General features: G+C 38.6%; 1 protein-coding gene across 5 annotated transcripts in view; it reads right to left on the bottom strand.

Moving 5' to 3' along the window:
• Window positions 1-851: 851 nt before the first annotated feature.
• Window positions 852-19,819, bottom strand: part of phkb (phosphorylase kinase, beta) — a 111,551-nt gene continuing 92,583 nt past the window's right edge. For 3 of the 5 annotated variants that reach the window (XM_041994585.1, XM_041993117.1, XM_041996034.1), the window contains 15 exons: window positions 19,167-19,250; window positions 18,323-18,427; window positions 15,484-15,566; window positions 14,850-14,940; window positions 9,445-9,503; window positions 9,064-9,226; window positions 8,134-8,215; window positions 7,760-7,817; window positions 5,523-5,613; window positions 4,249-4,454; window positions 3,595-3,729; window positions 3,175-3,304; window positions 2,314-2,421; window positions 2,004-2,144; window positions 852-1,842 (listed from right to left, as the gene is read on the bottom strand). In XM_041994585.1, coding sequence (XP_041850519.1) covers window positions 1,705-1,842; window positions 2,004-2,144; window positions 2,314-2,421; window positions 3,175-3,304; window positions 3,595-3,729; window positions 4,249-4,454; window positions 5,523-5,613; window positions 7,760-7,817; window positions 8,134-8,215; window positions 9,064-9,226; window positions 9,445-9,503; window positions 14,850-14,940; window positions 15,484-15,566; window positions 18,323-18,427; window positions 19,167-19,250 — 1,674 coding nt within the window. In that variant the 3' untranslated portion in view covers window positions 852-1,704. Of the gene's footprint in view, window positions 1,843-2,003; window positions 2,145-2,313; window positions 2,422-3,174; window positions 3,305-3,594; window positions 3,730-4,248; window positions 4,455-5,522; window positions 5,614-7,416; window positions 7,508-7,759; window positions 7,818-8,133; window positions 8,216-9,063; window positions 9,227-9,444; window positions 9,504-14,849; window positions 14,941-15,483; window positions 15,567-18,322; window positions 18,428-19,166; window positions 19,251-19,819 lie in introns of all 5 variants that reach the window. The other 2 variants (XM_041995313.1, XM_041993808.1) reach the window with 1 other exon arrangement.

Here is a 19,819-nt window from a genome sequence, read left to right as displayed (position 1 = left end):
TATTAAAAGCAAGTGGTCTATTATCAAAATCTGAAAACACTGACTGGTAAATGTGGGTGGATTTTTTTTAAAATAAAAATAATACAATAGTTCCATGTTATGCACTTTCCAAATCCTTATTTATTGATCATGAAAAAAGTTAAATGTAAAAATTTGCATTTACTGAACTCTACCACATCCTAGTGGGCTGATGGAAAATCAGTCATTCTTTAGATTTCTGAGAAAACATATTGAGGATAATATAACTGAACAGCATGTGTGTTAGTGTCAGAGGAGTTGGGAAAATCTTCTTGTTATTTATCATTTAGTTATATTTTCTAAAGAGTTAGAAGTGATACAAGTTTGCCTCATGAGTAGTTATCTGCTCGTCTAAGTTTCCTTAGGAATCCCCCGTGTTTAAAAGCAGACATCTTTCCTCTATAAAATAACAGACTTCTTTATCTTATGTTCCAAAGAGTATAACTAATTGGCACAAATGCAATATAAAACCTTTATGAGATCCTTCAGGCCTCTTCTTGGTGTAGAGAAGATTTATAAAGTTGGACAGGCAAGAGCTCCTCTCATCAGCATGTGAGTTGATATGAATATACTGACTGAGGAACAGAGCTCATTTATCTTTCTCTCCGACTCTTCCCACCTCTCTGCCAGTCAGTCAGGGGTACAAGGCAGATGCAGATTGATAAGGAGCTCAGGCATCATGAGTGGGTGTAACAGGAAGGATGCAATGCAACCCTAAACACACCCCTCAGGGCTGATGTATCTGTGTTTCAGATTCTTATAACTGTAAAGCAATAAAAGGATGAAATTTACCCATTTATACATGCGACTTATAAGGCTGACAGGAAGTCAACTGGAAGGAAATGTTTATTTTTCAAGAGATAAAAATGTTTCTTTTGAACAACCAGGGCAAGAAAAACACAAATATTCTCAAACACACTATGACAAGGTTGGATTGATTCATCACAGTGTGAATTCAAAGAGGCGCGCCTTAAAATAAATCGGTGAGCTTTTAATCACTCCTAAGGAATAATCAACAAAACAACCGTGTTTAAAGGGTCCTCAGTCCCAGGACTTCAGATGAGCAACAGTCATTGTTATGCAGAGCCACACTGTGCAAAACAGGCCAATCTAAAGCTATTTTCTAGCATATTACATTCAGATAAATCTTCACAGTGGTTACAACAGTACCTATTGTCATAGCACACACTATGCATGCATAATAATGGGACACAAAGTGACCACAGGGAAGCACACAATAAACTCTGACATGTACAGCAGAATAACATGATAAAATGCATAAATCAAATAATCTAAATTATGTGCAGTGGTTCACTGCTGCTCTAATGCTGGACATATTGTTTGGCAGATGGTCACAATTTTTATGAAACATGATATAAAAGCAGAATTAAGTGCTTTCTGTTTCCGGTGATAGTAACACACAGGATGCCAGACGCAGTAATGTGAGACCCACATTTCTCATGCTAACCGTGTACTTTAAATCCCTGTTTAACAGCTAATGGCTACAGCTGGTGAAATATATTGCTGGACTTGAACTTTTACACCTGATCTCTGAACATTATATAAAGCGAGAGAGAGAGAGAGGGGGTATTTTTGGGAACATGTGAGAAATCTTAGGTAGTCCTCAACAGAGCGTTGACTGACTACACTGCAGGTAGCTGAGACTAGGCTTTGAGGATTTTTACTCTAGCTAACAGAGCAAGGGTCGTCCTTGCAGGGCTTAACATCCCCCTGCAGCAGCTGGATCATTACAGCCTTGGTCAGGTAGCTGGAGGTGCCTCTCTGTCCTAATGGCGCTGTGTTGTAGAATGCCTCCATGTTATCCTGGGACAAACACAGACAGAGGAAATGGATGATGAAACATCTTTTCAAGTCAGTTTTTCAGCATCTCTCTCCAGGAAGCCGGTTATAACTTGGTGGCAGACGCCTGTGTTCACTGCAGAAATTAAAGAGTAATATGAAAGCACGAAGACAAGGCATTTTACCTGTTTCTCAATTCCTTCAAAGCGGCTACGATCTCTCTGGAAATCGTTAAAGGCTTCCTTCACCAGACCGTCCAGATCCACCTTGTCACTGAACTCCAGCTCTGGGTTTCTCTCCAGCACTATGGACACCACCATCAGCAACTAACAGCATGACGGACAGAGTGTGACAGAGAAATACGACCAAAATTGAAAGGAATCTTTAAAAACTAATTTCAATCCAAACGGATTACCAAAGCCAACCAAATTAACTCCATTTATTTAGACGGTCTACTTGCTGCACTTTGTGGTGCCGGAGAGTGGGCCTGTATACCTCTACAATGATTTGTCTGTACTCGGGCAGGACAATGTTCTTCAGCATGTCTTCCACCAGCAGCGAGAAGTTCATCTCATACATGGTCATGTCAGACAATGTAGGTTGCTGTAAAGATGGTGAAAGAACACAAATAAACATGTCATTTAAGGTGAATGTGTACAGCTGGGACCATAAATAATGATAAAATTAGCCAAACCACATCTTCCATCTGGGAAGTCAGTCTTAGTTAATTACAATTTAATTAAATTTTTTATTTTATGATTTCTATTTTCCTTTAAGAAGGAGGCATTGTGGGTAATGTGGTTGGGCGCTGTTCTGCTAATTAGGATTAAGCAGAGCAAAGTAACCAGAGAAGGTGGGAAAATTCCTAATAGTTAGCTAATAAATGTTTAGATGGATCCAGGTTTCATGGTAACGTCATGGTTTCAGAAGTGGAAATAACATCATGAGCCACAGAGTTAGTAACATCAGCTACAAGCTGCTTCACAATCCAGACCCTCTTCGATGAGGAAGTTTTATTCCGGTAAATATTACATTACTGAATATGGAGCTAACAGCTTGTTTTGTTTGTTGTTTTGTCTCTTTACTGGTGCACTTTAACAATGCATTGGTGTTATTTAGTGTTTTAAGTTGCATTTTAAATTACTCAAAATTTTTCATATAACCCAAAATGTTTACACTCGTTTATTTTATTTTAATGACTAAATTCTACACGTGAGCCTTAGTCAAAGAGCTCTGAGCAAAAAGGCAGATTACATAACCTATAGCTGTTGAAATGGCAGCACATTAACATGCAGTGTCACCTTAAAACAGCAAGGGTCAGAATATTTATCCTGCGGGAGAGGGGAGGGTGAGTACCTGTGGGAGATGGATTCCAGCCACCACAATACCATCGGGGGTCCTCTCCAGGATCTGCCACACACGGTCATAAAATCCTAGAGGGGTTCTGTTCAGAGAGCCATCGATCTGACGTCTGTTCAGCCAAGACCTGAGGCCAAGTGATGGAGAGATTGCAGGAGAAATATAATGATGATAGCTGCTATGCTTGAGGAAATTGTCTGTGAGTAAGTGTGTATCCGATTAAGGGGGAATTGGGTTGTGGTAGCAGCCAGTTGATAAGAAGATATAAACACAGACAAGGCAGAAGATAATATTATTAAAACAACAGAAAGATAAAACAATACGTAAATGCATCAGATAAAGACATGGTGTTTTCAAAGGAGACTGAAGAGTTGAATGAAGGATAAGGCATGAAAAATGTCCTTGATAACCACACACCTGCCAGTGTGTTGTGGCTGCAAGACGTCCAACAAAAGCTGCTTAATGTCACTGGGGGAGAGCTGGTAGATGTCCTGGGTGGGCATGTCTCCAGCACGGATCTCCAGCTCGTGTTTCATGGCCTGAACTATCCATCTGGAGAACCACATGATGCACACAAGACGTTACTGAGCACAAAATCAACGCTGTTCGAGTATCAGGGACCAAATCACACTTGCCATTTCACAAGTAAAAACTGAATTTATCACTGCTCCATTTCCAGAAACAAAGTTTCTAAGATGCGTTGACAGTTAGCTGAAGCAGGATCTTTGGACGAATATTTTAAAAGGAAAACATGACTTGTTTGACAAACTGAGCCATGGGTACCAATCTTCAGTGATACAGAATCCTGGACTCTACCAGGAAGATGTTTCAATGTTCCTGATACCATCTATGGAAAACTATACCAGAGAAAAGATATACCCTCCCCTCAAAAATAAAAGAGTTTTTGTTTGCCAGCATGCTCATATTGACTTATTTCTTCTTTTGTCTACTGGTATAAACACCATGTAAGGAGAATAAAAGCAAAATACATGAACTATATGAGCACATCATTCGTGCACGGGAGCTGTCAGCAGGATAAATTCAACCATCCAGAGGCTGACTTTGACTTACCCGACTCTGATCTTCAGCATGCCGCTGAACAGCTCAGGGTTGTTGGAGATAATCCATCCGATGTGGATGACCAGTTCCTGCTGGAGAACTGCCTCCCTCTCACCACCGTAAGGGGAGCACTTGCTGTAGATGATGCCCTGGATCACCCCTGGAGACAGTGGGTTAGAGATCACCTCCTCCTCATGCCCGAATAGGCCGAGGGTCACCTGGTAACACCATGCAAACATACGCACAGGAAAACAAATTAAACAGCATCCAGACAGAAGTTTCAACAGTGTGAAATATGTATAAAGGTGTGTATGTATTTAGACTGACATGTTCAATATTACTTCCTTTATGGTACAGCTCCTACATCTATCTTTGTTTCATCACTTTAAAATTAGCCTTCTCTCCAAGAGTCACATATAAGGAAGAAGAAAACAATGACACCTTTGTATTTTTCCTCTGGAGCATCTCATGAAAATTACACCACAGCAAAGCCGCTGATGAAAGGAATCGTACACCCTGGGCTCAGGAAATATATCTCCCACACTCTCAGAGTTCATTCTTCAATTTAAACTGATTTTAACTGAGTAAAAAAGCAAAAAAAGAGACTTAATGCTAAAAAAAATCTAAACTAGAGAAAAGATTGACTTAAAAGGGATTGTGGCTCTTATTTCTTCTACTTATTCTCTCTACTTTTTTGTCAAAGGAGGAAAACATCAGTCTAAAATTATAAATCAGGTTTTCCAATCTTGTCAAGGAGCACTGCCTCTGGTAGGCAATCTAAATGCAGATTCACACCTTGAGCTACTTCAGCATAATGAAATGCCTAAAAATGTTCAGAGGGGTAAAAATGAGGCGAGATAACTGACACTCTTAAGAGGAGGCTAATCTCTGAATAACACTTGACAGGAAATGATGTGCTGAAAGTCATCCAACATGAGGTGGAGGCATCAGACAAATTTACAGGTCACAGTGTATCAATCGGAACATGGAGTGTGTCCAGACAAGGTGCATATTAGGATTCTGTGGTGGTCACACTGGCAGCCTCGCTACAGCTAAAGCCCAGTTACACACACAGTGGAGGTGAGCTGTAATGGGGGGCATGAGCAAGCAGCTGGCCAATGCAATTCCCATAGGATGACAGCATGAGGAGCTTTAAGATTACACATTTCAAATTTTATTCTTTTTCCATCAGTGAACATTAAAATAATTGGCCCAACATGCCCAGTTTATGATTTTAGAGAAGGAATAGTCACTGCTCAGACTCTTCAGTCTGTGTGTCCACTTACCTGCTTGCCATGCACTAAAATACTAGTAATACTGGGAGCAAGGCTGTCCACTAGTTTAGTTAAGAGACTGGCAGCAAGACGGACAACAGACCTAGTGGGTGAAAAAGACACAAGAACATTCTTCACATATTTAGGACATAACCTAAAGCCAGGACTTTTACACACAGCTTTTCTCTTGGCTCTTTTATGTCTATCGCTAATAGCATCAATACAAAGTTAAAAAGTATCACAATTTTTCCATTGTTCCCAAAAATTTGTCTGTAAGAGTCATAGCAAACCTTCTCTACCATAATCATAATTAACATATGATTTCATATGAAGTCCAAATGAATAGTTTGCTGCCCCTTAGATATTTTAATGTTCACAAAGATTCACTGCAGTCTTCAAACTGCTTCCTCTTGGCTGTAGGAATCCTATGAGATAAAATCTGACACAGAAACTAGTTATCTTGGTGTACATTAGCTACACATAGCCGGGGGTTGCTAGCGGCAGAGACATGGAGGTGAAGCGTTCCTCACAGAAGCAGTGAATGGATGTAAAGATGTCTTCAATGGGGTCATACAATCAGATGTAAACAAGGTGGCTGTTTTACAGAAAGGACTCTTTTTAATGCTGTGCACGGACTTAGTGCTTAAACCTGGGGAGGCACGATGGCATCTATTGAGCACAGTGAACGAAAAGGCAACAACACTAAAGTTTAGAAGGCATGAAATGCTGTCAACCACCAAACCTTTGTTGGGAAACCTATTTCAAGCTTCACTTCCTGACTCAAGTTTAGTAAACGAGAAAGTAAATTGAGCTGAGTTTTAATGCTATTTCTCAGCAAGCAAGAAAACCAACCACTAGGCTATTGTTTTTAGGGCATCATCAAATTATCTTTCCTAAAATATTAATAGTTAATAAAATAACATCGAGCTGAAACTGCCACAGTCAGACACAGAAAACACTGACCACAAAAGAAGGGAACGAAATATCAGTTATGAGTGACAACATCATATTCAGTCAGTGGTTGTACGTCAGGCCGGCAGCAAACCACAAACTAAACAGAACTGTTTGCATCTTTTTAACAAAATCTAAATATTGTTTGATAATCTCATAAAACGCTGTAAACACTTTTCTATGTCTTGCATTGGAAAACAGACAAAGCTGCAGAATCTAAAAACACCTGTTCTTGGCAAAAATTTACTGCACACATTAATAAAGCTAATAACACTCAAAGTGAAGAAAAGTGAACTGCAGTAGCCTATAGAGTTAGCCTACACAGTTCTACCCATTCTAATAGTATTTTACCTGATTACTGTTCATGACTGGTGTCTGCTATCACAGCAACTATGGATTTCTTTGATAATGCAACTGGGCACTTAAAGTCTATAAATAAAAATAAATTCTATTTTATTTGCAGTGTACAGCCAGCCTTGGAGCAGGGGGGGGGGGGGATAATAAAAGAGCAAAAGGGAGTCTAGTCTCTGGGTTGGTTAATATGAAGAGAAAGTCAACACTGAGCACAAATGCAAGAAAACATCTGAGTCAAGGTTCCTGCTAGCGTGGTCATTTTACACCAGATTCTACATTACTATACATCATGTTTTTATGCACTATATATTTTTTTTTTTTTATAAATGTCATATTTATTTTTTCCCCTTTGATCTTTTTGAAAATGGCCCCGCTCAGCTTTATGCCCAGTAGTAATCTCATTTTAAAGTGGAAATACGGTCTTAATTCTCATCATTCCAAACAATCATTTTAAATAATATCTGATTTGGGGGGAAAAAAGCATTTTCATGGAGAATGATAAAGTAGGACTGGATGAACGTCACACAGCTAACCAGCTAGCTAGCCAGCTAACTGCGACCACACATGCAGGGTCTTTACTCAATCAGTGCCTGAACTTTACCTGTTTCCCATGCACCAGAATAGTGGTGATGTGAGGAGCTATAGAGCTGGCAAACTTCTTGATAATGGCAGCAGTGTGGCGTACTGCCAGCCTGTAGTTCAGCCAGATTAAATAACAGTTATTTTCCAGTGTCAACATAAGAAAAGAGTCTGTGAGAATAAAGGAAGGTGATGTGTTTGATTAGGGGGCCTTCCAAAAAACAAGAAGAAATTTCATGCAGTTCTCATCTCATACAATATTTACATAGCCAATAAACTGGCAGAGAATGATACTGGATGCATTTTTAGACATGTTTTTAAACACTTGCAGTTTATATGTTTGTGTAAATGTGTGAGAATCAGACCAAAGCTTTCTGCTGCCGGCTCTCCTGTAGATTCTCTCCAGTTCATCCATCAGGTTCTCTGGAATAACAGATATGTTTCAGACTTCATAAAAACATATGTGCATGTCATTTCAGTACTTTCCCCCCATGTGGCTGATGAATGCAGCTAAGACAAACAAGATGAATGCCTCAGGATCTTTTCCAGGACGGAAAGAAATCCAGTCAGCAGTGTTGTTCTGTCATTTCTCTGGGAAGAAAAAAATCCTGGGGCACTGAAAATAGAGGAAAGTTACAGCTACTCCTCTGAGTTTAGCCCATTTCTGCTGCTGTTCTTTTCCAGTACAATTGGTGACTGATTCTTTAAAGTTATGCATGTGCTTGCAGTGCATGCTCACCATCTTTGGAAAGAAAGTCTGGCCCTTCTCTTCTAAGGAGGATGCTGGCAAGCTGAGCCTGACTGGCCAAGCAGTCGCAGTCCTGCACAGACACAGAAAGATCCTCTATAAACACTGATTGCAATATCTACTTTGGAGTAAAAAGTACTAAGGAGTAAAAGTCTGCATTAGCAATTTTATACTTGATATGGCTATAATAGTAAGAAAAATCTTAATAATTGTAAGGCACATTTCATTAAAAAGTTGCAACACGAAGTATAGAGAAAAAAGTACAGAACCCCTTTGGAGTCATACAAACATTAAAACAGAAAAGGGATCTGAGACACAGAAAGCAATAATTGTTTGCAGCTCTGTTTAAACAAATCATGATATAATTTATTTCTAGCAGGACAGAATAAAAACAGATAACTTGGACAATATTATTTCTTTAGTGATCAAATTAAAACTGTGTCCAGTTAAGCTAAACAGTCAAGCTAAGAATGCAGAGAATTTATAGACTAGAAATCTGGATAATGTATAACTAAAGGTGCATGGATGGAAGTTATTGTGCATTTTGTGCTGCGATTTTCTACCAGCTCTTTGTCTGTTCACCTGATGCCTGGAAACTCATCAGATATTTTTCCCCTTTGTGTTTAGAAGGAAGGCAGCCTCATACAGCTTTATATTCATCCTGCTGACTTTTTACCCTTTAATTAGCAAATCTTTCTTTGTCATACATGTTTGATTTTATCACATTAATATTTAGGATGAGATTTACAAGAAATATTTAAGCTGTTACTGTATGAAGAGAAAACTGCTGCTTCAGGACGTTTTTGTGTTTTTAAACCAAACATTTTATATATATTTATATCGCTCCTCTGTTTTACGTTTATGTTGGTAAAGGGTATTATGAATTTATGGGCAGTTTTTACTTTAATCCAGTCAGCTTACATGAAACTTCTGCATGATCTCATGGATGGGCTTGTCCATCCACTCCTCCACACTGATCTCTGGCTGCTGCTCCAGGTCTGATGCATTGGGTGTGCTTGTCTGCCTCTTCACCTTCGAGTGCTTCGGTAGCTCCAGCTCCTCAAAACTCTTAAATTCTGGGATCCTTTGCACACAAAAACATAGAAACAGATGACTGTGTGTGTGTTTCCTTTCTTTCTTTGATTTTTTTAGATAGTTTGCAGGCTAAACTTTACAGAAAGGTGTAAATTTTTGAATTTCCCTTTGGGATTAATAAAGTATTTTTCATTCATTCATTCATTCAAATAAAATGAATGAAAACAAAAATTTTGTAATATATGTGTCTATATTAAGAGCTCTCACTCTGCCTCGTTGACACGAAGGAAGTCCAGCTGCTCCACAAATGCTCCAGATATCAGTGTCTAAAAATTTGATGACAAATAAAGACTGTGAAGTCATTCTTTTCAAGTTTTTGCAGTTCACATGAAATACAAAAATGGTATGAGCTAAAGATTTCAGCACTAGTAACATACATCTAACACAAAATGTTGACAATAAAAGTTTGAATATTTCTGAAGCACTGCTATGTAGGAGTAAAACATGCAGCTTGGTTTGCTTCCCTCCGGTGGTCCAACGTGATCTTAGCCACTCCAACTGAAGCCAAACAACAAAAACAAGAGGCGTAGGAGGAAGCTGTCCCAAAAACAATAAGACGATAAAGAGTAGAAGTGTTTCATAGCTGTGGGAGTCAGCTGTGAAGTAACTTTAAATTAAAATACAGAAAGCTTCATATGAGTAAGTCTGTGCTGATCACACTGGGAGAGAAGTAAAAATAAAAAACCTGTCGCAGCTTTGACAAAGAAGCTGGTTAGTGACAAACTGGAATTTAAGCTACTTTTCTTGCACCATTTTCTATAAAGCAGCAGGTTTGGGTTAAACTCTGGTACATCTCCATGGTGACTGGAACGCCAACCTAATCAACAGCAATTAATTATCTTACAAACTACCAGTAATACATACAGTATGTGAGGGGATCTTGTTTCTCTGCTGACTTTTAAAGGTCATCTGAAATCTTAAACTAATTAAAATAAAATAAGGCTTGTACTTTAAAAACAACATTAGAATATTTGGATGCAGTGTTGTTTTCTTCTTATTTAAACCAGTGAACTGTAAATGACTTCCTTGCTGTTGTCACACACTCCTGCACCTGCATTACTAATCCGGCACAGATTATGTCTCTCCACTCGTAAAAAAACACTTAAATGTTATAAACTGTAACTTCACTATTAAGAAATCTAGATTTAAATCTACATTTTATAGCCTGGATGCCATAAAAATGTAAGTATCTTTAAAAAGCCCACTATCTGGTTCCAGCTTTTTATGGCCCTGTTTTGACCAACAGGTTTGGCTGGGTAGGGTGCGGGTCTGTACAGATTTTTGGGGGGTTTCCACAGATAAAACTGTCCCACTTTTTTGGGACTCTTCCGTTTAGGTCCGAGTCTTACCGATTAGACTGAAACCGGTTACATACGCAGTGGATTTTTTGTTCTTTAAAGCCAGAAACAAGAAGAAAGAACAGAGTGTTGGGCTTTCACCATTCTCCTCTTTCGATTCTGTCATGTTCTTCTTCGTTATAATTCAAGGAAGGCGTCACGCCACTATGACATCATGCCATTATGTAGCTGATGCTATCGCTATCTGGCCGATACCTGCCAGGTAAAAGTACGGTTGGCTGTATAAAAAAGGGTTCACTGAACTGTCCTGTACCGACCTGGACCTGCTGGTGGAAATGGGGCTTTTACTCTCTTTCAGAACAGCACTGGGTCAATAATACACCTGCTACACATCAGCGTAGCACGACACATATGTTTGTTGGTCGGGAGTATCTGAAGCTTAATTATAAGTCAGTGATGCTGATAAATTTAATTAAGTTTTCTCACAGTTTGCAGTTTTCCTCACTGGTTTTGGCTGCAGAGGAGTTGCATTTACTCTGGATTATATTCTTAAATTCCTAATAATTATTTAGGATAATAGCTTCTTCTTTATAAGAGAAATATGCTTCAGATCAACAACTGCTCCATTAGCATTAACCCACCTGTAACCAGTTACTAACTTACAGTAACTGATCACCTTCACGGTTAAATGTAAACCTGTTAATATTTCCCTGAGTCAGAATCAGTAAACACAACATTAAAAAGACATCCAGCAAAACAAAGACGGCAACTTACTGCAATAATTATGCAACTGAAATAAATGGTATTTTTACATCCTCTTGAGCTGGTAGGTGGATATACAGATGCATAAGAATTAAACACATTTCTATACATATGCAAACATAAAAATTATATAAATGTGTAACTTAATAAAATTATAGTGCTGGGGTTAGACATTCAGTAGACAAAAAAAAAACATAGCAGTTGCTTACTTCTCTTATATTTTCACTTCTCTTTAGAAAAAATTATGCTCCCTGTGGCTTTATCTTATTAAAGGGGACATATCATGAAAAATCCACTTTTTTAGCCCTTAAATACACATTTATGTGCACTATTAGTGTTTATCAATGCAGAAAATTGAAATACATTCTCTCCTGATGCTGTGTCTATATCTTTATATTCTTTTTGGGTCATGTTTTTCAGTCTGTTTAGTTTTCTCTATTACGTTTTGTTATCTATTATGTCACAGTATTTGCTGTGGGTCTGCTAAATAAGGTCATAGACTTCCGGGTATCCAATTTTTTGAATCTGCTATTTTTTTTTTTCTCGAAGCAATTCTGTAGTCCACGTTTAGTTTAGCCGAAATTACCAGTAGACAAGTCAAAATGTGCAGTGTTGTGTGTATTAACCCACACAATTCCTTACATCGCCCCCCGGCGTCAGAGCCTCTTCGAAGCACCTGGTTGAATTAAAGTTTTCACGGAAATGTACCGACATCAGTGGGAAAAGTCCTTTTTGTTTGCGCGAAGCACTTTAAGGACGAGTGTTTCAGCAATCTCCACCAGTATTAAGATGGATTTGCAGAAATACTGCGTCTGAATGAAGGGGCAGTTCCTCCTCTCTATGGAAACTATGGACACAGCAAAGCGGTAAACTCCAAATAATGTTAAAATTACATCAAGCTTTACTTTAGACATGCATTTTGTGTGTTGATATGATGCTCCGGCCGTTGTTTTGATAGTATTAGCATTGTGTGTTCTGCTTCTGTTAGTACTCTGTGCTAACTTTTAGTTTCCTACCTGAGGATATAACTGTACTGTGTGCTAACTTTTAGCTTCCTACCTGAGGATATAACTGTACTCTGTGCTAACTTTTTGCTTCCTACCTGAGGATATAACTGTACTCTGTGCTAACTTTTAGCTTCCTACCTGAGGATATAACTGTACTCTGTGCTAACTTTTAGCTTCCTACCTGAGGATATAACTGTACTCTGTGCTAACTTTTAGCTTCCTACCTGAGGATATAACTGTACTCTGTGCTAACTTTTTGCTTCCTACCTGAGGATATAACTGTACTCTACACATGATCCAAATGCATTCAGTGACTTTCTTGATGCTCGCGTTAACTCCTAACGCTAACTCCTTAACAATGTTTTTCTTATTAATATTGTGTTAAGTGTTAAAAAAGGAGTGTTGGGGTTTGGGGGACAACAGCTGGTAGAGATGGCATGGGTGATAAAAAATACAAGGAAGAGGGACGAACAAAAAGGGAGAGAGGAGGACTCGAATATGTAAGGCTGGACAGACACGTTTTCCGTTGTTGACATCTCTAGTAAACTTGCAGATTAAAAGTTTCTCTTCTGGTAGATAATCGCTGCTATCAAACTACAAATATGGCTGAATGGGGTGGAGTGGAACTCTCTGCGACCTAGAGGGAGGTGGGGCATGAAATGCCTCATTTACATTTAAAGGGACCAAAACGAGTCGTTCTAAAGACGTACCTCAGAACAGGGCTTAACAAGGGTGTGTGGAGCTAGAATAACCAGGAATTCAGACCAAAGCATTGCGGTTCTACTTTATAAAGACCATAATTTAATGATTTACATGTGAAAAGGAAGGATTTAAAAGCATGATATTTTCACTTTAACACTTTTTGGAAATATGAACGTAAAGCTGCTGAACATTTAGCTTCAACTTGGCTGCTGAACAGACAGCACGCAGTGGAATTTTTTTAACTTTCTCCTGAAATCCCTGATCTACTGCTGTTAGGAGGAAAAAAAAACAAAAAACACAAGAGTGCAACCACTGAACCAAACACCAAAGCTGTGGGCTGTGAAAATAAGGGGAAAAAAGGACATTAAAATGCTTAGGTAGGCCTGAGATGACTTGGTATTTGCTTTCATAATTTGTCTTCTTGTTACTTTATATTCGCTGTTGACAACAAAAACATTATAAAGCCAGTTTTATGGAAATTTGCTTTTATGTTGATGCCTAAAAGCAACTTGGTTTTAACTGCAAATCCTAGAAAAGAAATTAGTTAGATGTATTTTGAGGTCCTTTTAGAAACCTTTTGTCATTTATCCTTATTTTAAAGTTACACTGGCTCACGGAAACAAATAAATTAATGAAAAGATTAAGTCAAATAAATCTACTGAAAGGATGAATTTTGTATATATTCATCAGTTTTATTTTGTTGATGTTATTTTAGCCCTTCCCTTTTCTTTTCTTTTTTTTTTTTAGTAAACCCCCAAAAAAGCTTCATGCCAGTAGATTGCATCTCTTTTTGTCACACAGTCGAAGCTTTAACTATCTCCACTGGGTAAACAAGAGCAGTTCGCTCATTGAAGGTGACAGACCAAGGTCAAGCACAAATAAAAACTGGACTGCAGCTGAATGAGAAGGGACCTCAGATTGAGGCTCGGAAAACCTGATACAGCAACGGAGGTGAAACTGTGAAAAACAATTTGTTAAAACCATTTATAGGATTAAGCCAAAGTCAATTTCATGGACATGTGCAACATCTGCAGCATCTGAACCAAAAGGAGAGAGCAGGTGGCTGCTGCTTTGCAGAAACTCTGCACAATACGGAAACTATCAAAAGTGAAATAGCATTAATACTTATTTATTATCCACATTTAAACGTTAGACATGCTTCCATGTCTGAACACAACATCAACTGTCCACTCTGTGGAAAATGTCCACAGTGGAGGACGGAGGATGTACAGAGTGTGGATGTGTGATACACTTGATAACCACCCACACAGACACCAGTGACTGAAGCCCAAATACACACTCAGTGACTTTTCTGTTAGGTCAGTCCATTACAGCTTCGCTAATGACACCACCAGCATCAGTGACATCAACACAGACAGTGTGGTGCTGCAGCTGTTACAGCGTCTTTGTAAATCCAGGGAAGAAAATCCGGTTAACTGGAAGACTTGGCCCGTGCCTAGTTCCTTCCTTCCTCTCCAGGTGCTTTCAGCTACTCAGTCATCATTTATTACTGTCACAGACGGAAGTCTTTAATAAAACTGATGTTTGTGCTGCACGATCATTGTGATCCATCTTATGTTTGCTTTTTATTTGTTCATGCAGTAAAAAAGGGTAAGATGACCTTTTATCTCATCATGTTTCTGTCCTCCAGTGAAGCCTGGGTGTTGTGCATCTTTATTTAAAGGGACATTGTGCACAGAGATGTGACGAGCTTCATGTCAAACCACCAGCTCTACGATAAAAGCAGCGCCCCGTCTCTACAGTCACACTTGTGTCTAAATTGTTAAGTTTGTATTGTAGTCATGAAAACATAATTATCTAATACATTAACTGGTTTACAAACCTGAAGTCTGTCGACGTGAACTTTGACACCTCCGATGTTGCCTTTCTTGAAGGAGGCCAGCATGTCCAAGACCGGGTTAAAGCGGCTCCCTCTGGACAGACAAGATTTGAAATCTTTCAGCCACTTTTCTCTTCTTTTTTCTTTTATAACACAGTCTTATATTCCAAACATACTATATGAAATAATAAATAGCTACAACTTTGGTATAAATCTGTATATGATTGCTTTGTTCAGTCTGCTGTCCCCGACTGTACAGGTCGTCATCCTGATCAATAATGAACTTAATGACTGTTGAGTTGAATGACTCGCTTCAGACAGCGAGGCTGTTTAAGTGTTTATGGCAGATTTAACACATGGCTCCTGGGTTAATGGTCAATACTGCTGTAATCAGCCCGCCAGCCAGGCTGTAGTGATACAAATGAGAAACATTATCACCCAATCAGTGAGCAAATACAGTAGCACCTTGCTGCTATTAAGATAAATGCAGTAGGAGGAGTAAGAGAACAACAAAGAAATAAATAGTCTCTCCAGACATTTGTTGTCAACTTGAACCAAAATCAAGTATAAATATAGAGATTGTGAGTGATGCTTGGAGAAAAAAGCATAAACAAGACATTGTGGAGTGTACTATTACTTGATGTTATCCTCACGGATCAGAACGAGGAAGAGGGGTCGTCCCTGCATCTTCCAGCACTGCTTGATGAACTGCAAGGCATTCTGCACACACACACAGAATTATATATATGTAACAAACAAACACGACTGTGAAGTGGAAGTCAGTGCACAAGCTCAGGAACTCTTCTGAAAACTATTGTTAGTGAGCACAGTTTGTCACTGCACCGGCAAATGCAAGTTAAAACGCTATCAAACAGAGAAAGCAACAAGATCCGCAAGTGCATCCTCTGCTCGACCTGAGCTCATTTAAAGTGAGCTGCTGCAGACTGGACACCCTCTGTTGTAATAATGGATGAACGTGTAAAGTTTTTATAGAATCTGTGGCATTCTTTGCTAATCAGTTATTTACAGAGGACAAAAACCACCCCATCTTAATCTACATTTTGTGTGGCATTCCAGCTTTTATGGTAACTGAGTTTTAAACTGTAAATTAGCATTTTCTGTGTCTGCTACACCATCCATATAATAATCACACTTTCAGTAGCAGATGTTTTACACAGTGACCGATACGACAAACCAGGAATGGTCCTGTCCTCTAGGCTGAAATCCAGGGGTGACAAAGCTTTTTCGGCTGCTGCTCCAAATGTCTGGAACAGTTTGCCATTTTACATGAGAGCTGCCCAGTCTGTTTCTGCTTTTAAGTCCTTGCTGAAGACCCACTTCTTTGCACTGGCTTTTGAACATAGTTGAGCTTGACATTCGCTTGCTTTTACTTTTTATTCCAGTTTTATGTCATTTATTTTTTACTGATTTGCATTGTTTATCATTTTACTGTGTAGTATTTTATGTGTAGTAGTTTTATTGTTCAGCACTTTGGCCAACTGGGGTTGCAGTAAATGTGTTTCATTATTTAAAGTGAACTTTAAACTGAACTTTATTTATTGGATACATAAAAAAGGGTCAAACAAAACCTCCCCAAAACATTAATGCTGCCCTGTCTGAAAATATAAATATTACAATCATTTCAGTGGTAGGTGATCAGACTGTCTCACTAGTGTGCAACTTTATTGGTAATAATATTCTCACTTAACAGGAAATACTTAGAAACAAAGTCTGGCTGTATGATGCTCAGAGTCTAACAGTTTGACACAGTTTTTAACTCTAAAAAGAATCTTCTTACAATTTAATTGTGTATTGATTGTGATGCTGATGACATCCTCTGTCAGTGTTATAAACTGTAGAAGAGGATGTTAAATGGAGCTCACTTACTCTTTCTCTTGCAGCTCATTTGTGATGCAGTTATAGTAAAGCTAAAATAAAAAGGTCACAGGTGGTGTTTAATGATGCATTCTGTTGCGCTTAAGCTTCCAGGGCAACGAGTGATGGCCACATGAAATAATATTCCTCATTTTTATGCCGTTTTGAAGAGGTTTATGTACAAATTTATGGGTCAATTATTTGATTCTTTATAAGCAAAATAGGATAGCTTTAACCAATTTAAAATGAATCCTTTGAGGCATGAATTTAATAAAACATTGACACTTTTCCCATTAAGACCAATGAGTAAGTGTGTCCAAACTTTTGACTGGTAGTGTACTTTTTAAAAATATAGCTGCATCATTTTCCTTTCCGTCTTATCACTGAGACAAACTTGATAATTAATGTATGCATATTTATCTAATTATATATTTATTTATTCTTCAGTGAGTAGCAGTGTATTGGATGACATACTGATGAGCACTGAAGTGACTCATTTGGAAATATACCATATTCCCCGAGGCATATACTAGAACAGAGCTTTTAAATAGGCGTCCACTGTCGCCACCCCCATGCATGAAAAGGTTAAGTGACAAAAGTTTTTTTTTTGTTGCTGAACTGGAGCGTTTTTATTAGCTACATTTAACTGATGATGAGTATTTTTACAAACGGCACAGATTTTAGGACAATGTAAACCTGTAATGTAATTTAGGACAAAAGCAAAACAATCTGATATATGTTTTAAAAAAGTGTTGACACACTGGTCTCTTATTTCATTAAATAACACATAACTGGGACATTATTTCATAATCTTGGCATATATGTGCAGTAGAGACAAACGGAAATAGCTTTAGCTAGCAAGCCTGTGCTTAGCTGAAGTAATCGAAGTCTAATGAACAAAACAGAGATTTAGAGAATAATTATTATTTTTGTTTATAAATATACAAAAACAGTCTCAAGCCAAATCAACCCAACCCATCTCAGTTAGGCAGAGACTTTAAGTGAGGCCATATTTCAGTAGTAGGTTATGAATATACCATTCCTCTCCCCTACATGGGAGCTGAATTTGTTCAATACCAATATCACTGGATGGACATGGTTATCCACTGGACTTCTTCATCCTGGTTTCTGACAGAATTTCTCTGTTCAAAAGTTCTGTTTTTAAGGTGTATTTGTTTAGTCAATGAAAGCTAATTCCCAGGGACATTTAAGCATGTAGATTATTGTTGGTTTTGCATGAAATGTTACCTTGTTTACCAGAGTGAGGAGCATAAAAAAAAACTTCCGTCTTCAGCGGGAATTTAAATAGTTCTTTAAATACACTTCTTTAACACATTTGTTTTCACGGCTGATTTAAGCTGTTTGTATAGTAAGTTGGTCACAAACCTCATGCTCATCTATACAGAGGTATTGACAAGTTGTGCTTTGGGTGCTAACAGCAATTTGTATAATTAATTTGTGAAGCAGGCTATTGGTGCATTTTTAAAAGCTGGTTTTAAAAAAAACCCCCTTTTCACAAATGCAAAGCTCTAAGCTCCAAAAACTGAGTGTATATCAGTTTTCTAACTTCTTTAAACCCATCAAATACGACCCTGACTCACCTTAATGTCATCGATCAGCAGCATAACATCCTGGGACAAGTAAAAGTCACTGAGATCAAACACTATTGGGTAGCACACCACTGTCTTGCCCAGGATACGATAAATCTAGAGGGAGACACACACACACGCAAATACACAAACACACACAGTATAACATTAGAAGATGGATGGCTCACAAGTAGCCACGTATACATTATTTTAGGCAGCACATAAAACAAGCCATCAATCCTAGAACAGGAGTAACACACTTCTGATAACCCATACACACTCTATAGTACATACACATAGCTGGTAAAAATCTCCTTTGTCACAGGGGCACACAGGCCCCCACTGATGATGATAATGTCCTCTGGCAGTCTGCCATCGTCTCCATAAATGTTCCATTATAATATTGTCTTAGCAATGCGTTAGGAGTCATGATTCATTTGTTTGAGAATGCCTTTGTTTGAGGGAGCCGCTACCGCTTGTGCTGGTTGTGCTATGACCTTCATTTAGGAGAAAGTGTGAACAAAATCAGCATGAAACCAAAAGCACACACACAAAAGTCAGAATGTGGGAGTGTCTGAAAGTAGACGACATCCTGAGAATAAACCAAATCTGTTCAGCATTCGGTGATGCAAACTGTGAGTACGAGGAGGAGGGAAACTCTTATAAAATCACTGTTTTCTGTCTCCATGCTGTTCCAGAGATGTTGTCAGATCCTTAATGCTCTGGGAAATGTATGCATATCAATATGAGGGGGTGTGTTGGTGATCGCCCATGACGTGTGCAGCAGAATACATGCAGGTATGTATTTGTAACTTGTGGTGCATGTGTGTGGGTAGATGTGTATGAACTTGAATACCTTGCAAGTCCCGATGCAGCCCACTGGCCTATCTGGACGCCCACTCAACCCCAGCTTCTTATTGATGGCTAGGAAACGGTATGCCTGCAGAAGGACACACACACATGAAAAATACGTGATCAGTAAACACCTAAAATCTTCCTGCTCACATTTCTGATTTCAAAGACATCAGCGGCCTGCATCTTAATCTGTTTAAGTTCTTGTGATTGCATTGGTGATGATTTGAGTTTTTAAATACCAAATCTGATTTGAAATGTCATTTGGATTTAACATCATGATGAGAGCACAACTTCAAGAGCCATCCATCCTGCTCGGGCACTTTTATGCCGTTTCTACTCATACCCTGAAATATCGTTCAAATGTCAGAAGCAGTGATTGAGATTAGCTCTTTTAAATTTTTTTTAAAACGCAGCGGTAATGTAAAAAAATCCCTGTGCTGCCATCAGCTGCATGCTCAGTGGACACAAGCACACCCATGGGTCCCAGAACTGACAACACTGCTGACGAGAGATGAAAAGGCCTGTAAAGATGGAACACTAAGTTGTCATAATAAATAGACAGCACCATTCACTCTAATTATTTGTGAGTCGTTTAGCACATCGTACTCTGCCAAACCATTTTAAGTATTTGCTGCTGTTTATAGACCCTTCTTT

Source organism: Melanotaenia boesemani, chromosome 1 (assembly GCF_017639745.1).
Source record: "Melanotaenia boesemani isolate fMelBoe1 chromosome 1, fMelBoe1.pri, whole genome shotgun sequence".
Taxonomy (NCBI): Eukaryota; Metazoa; Chordata; class Actinopteri; order Atheriniformes; family Melanotaeniidae; genus Melanotaenia; species Melanotaenia boesemani.
This window is presented reverse-complemented; position numbering and strand designations above follow the sequence as displayed.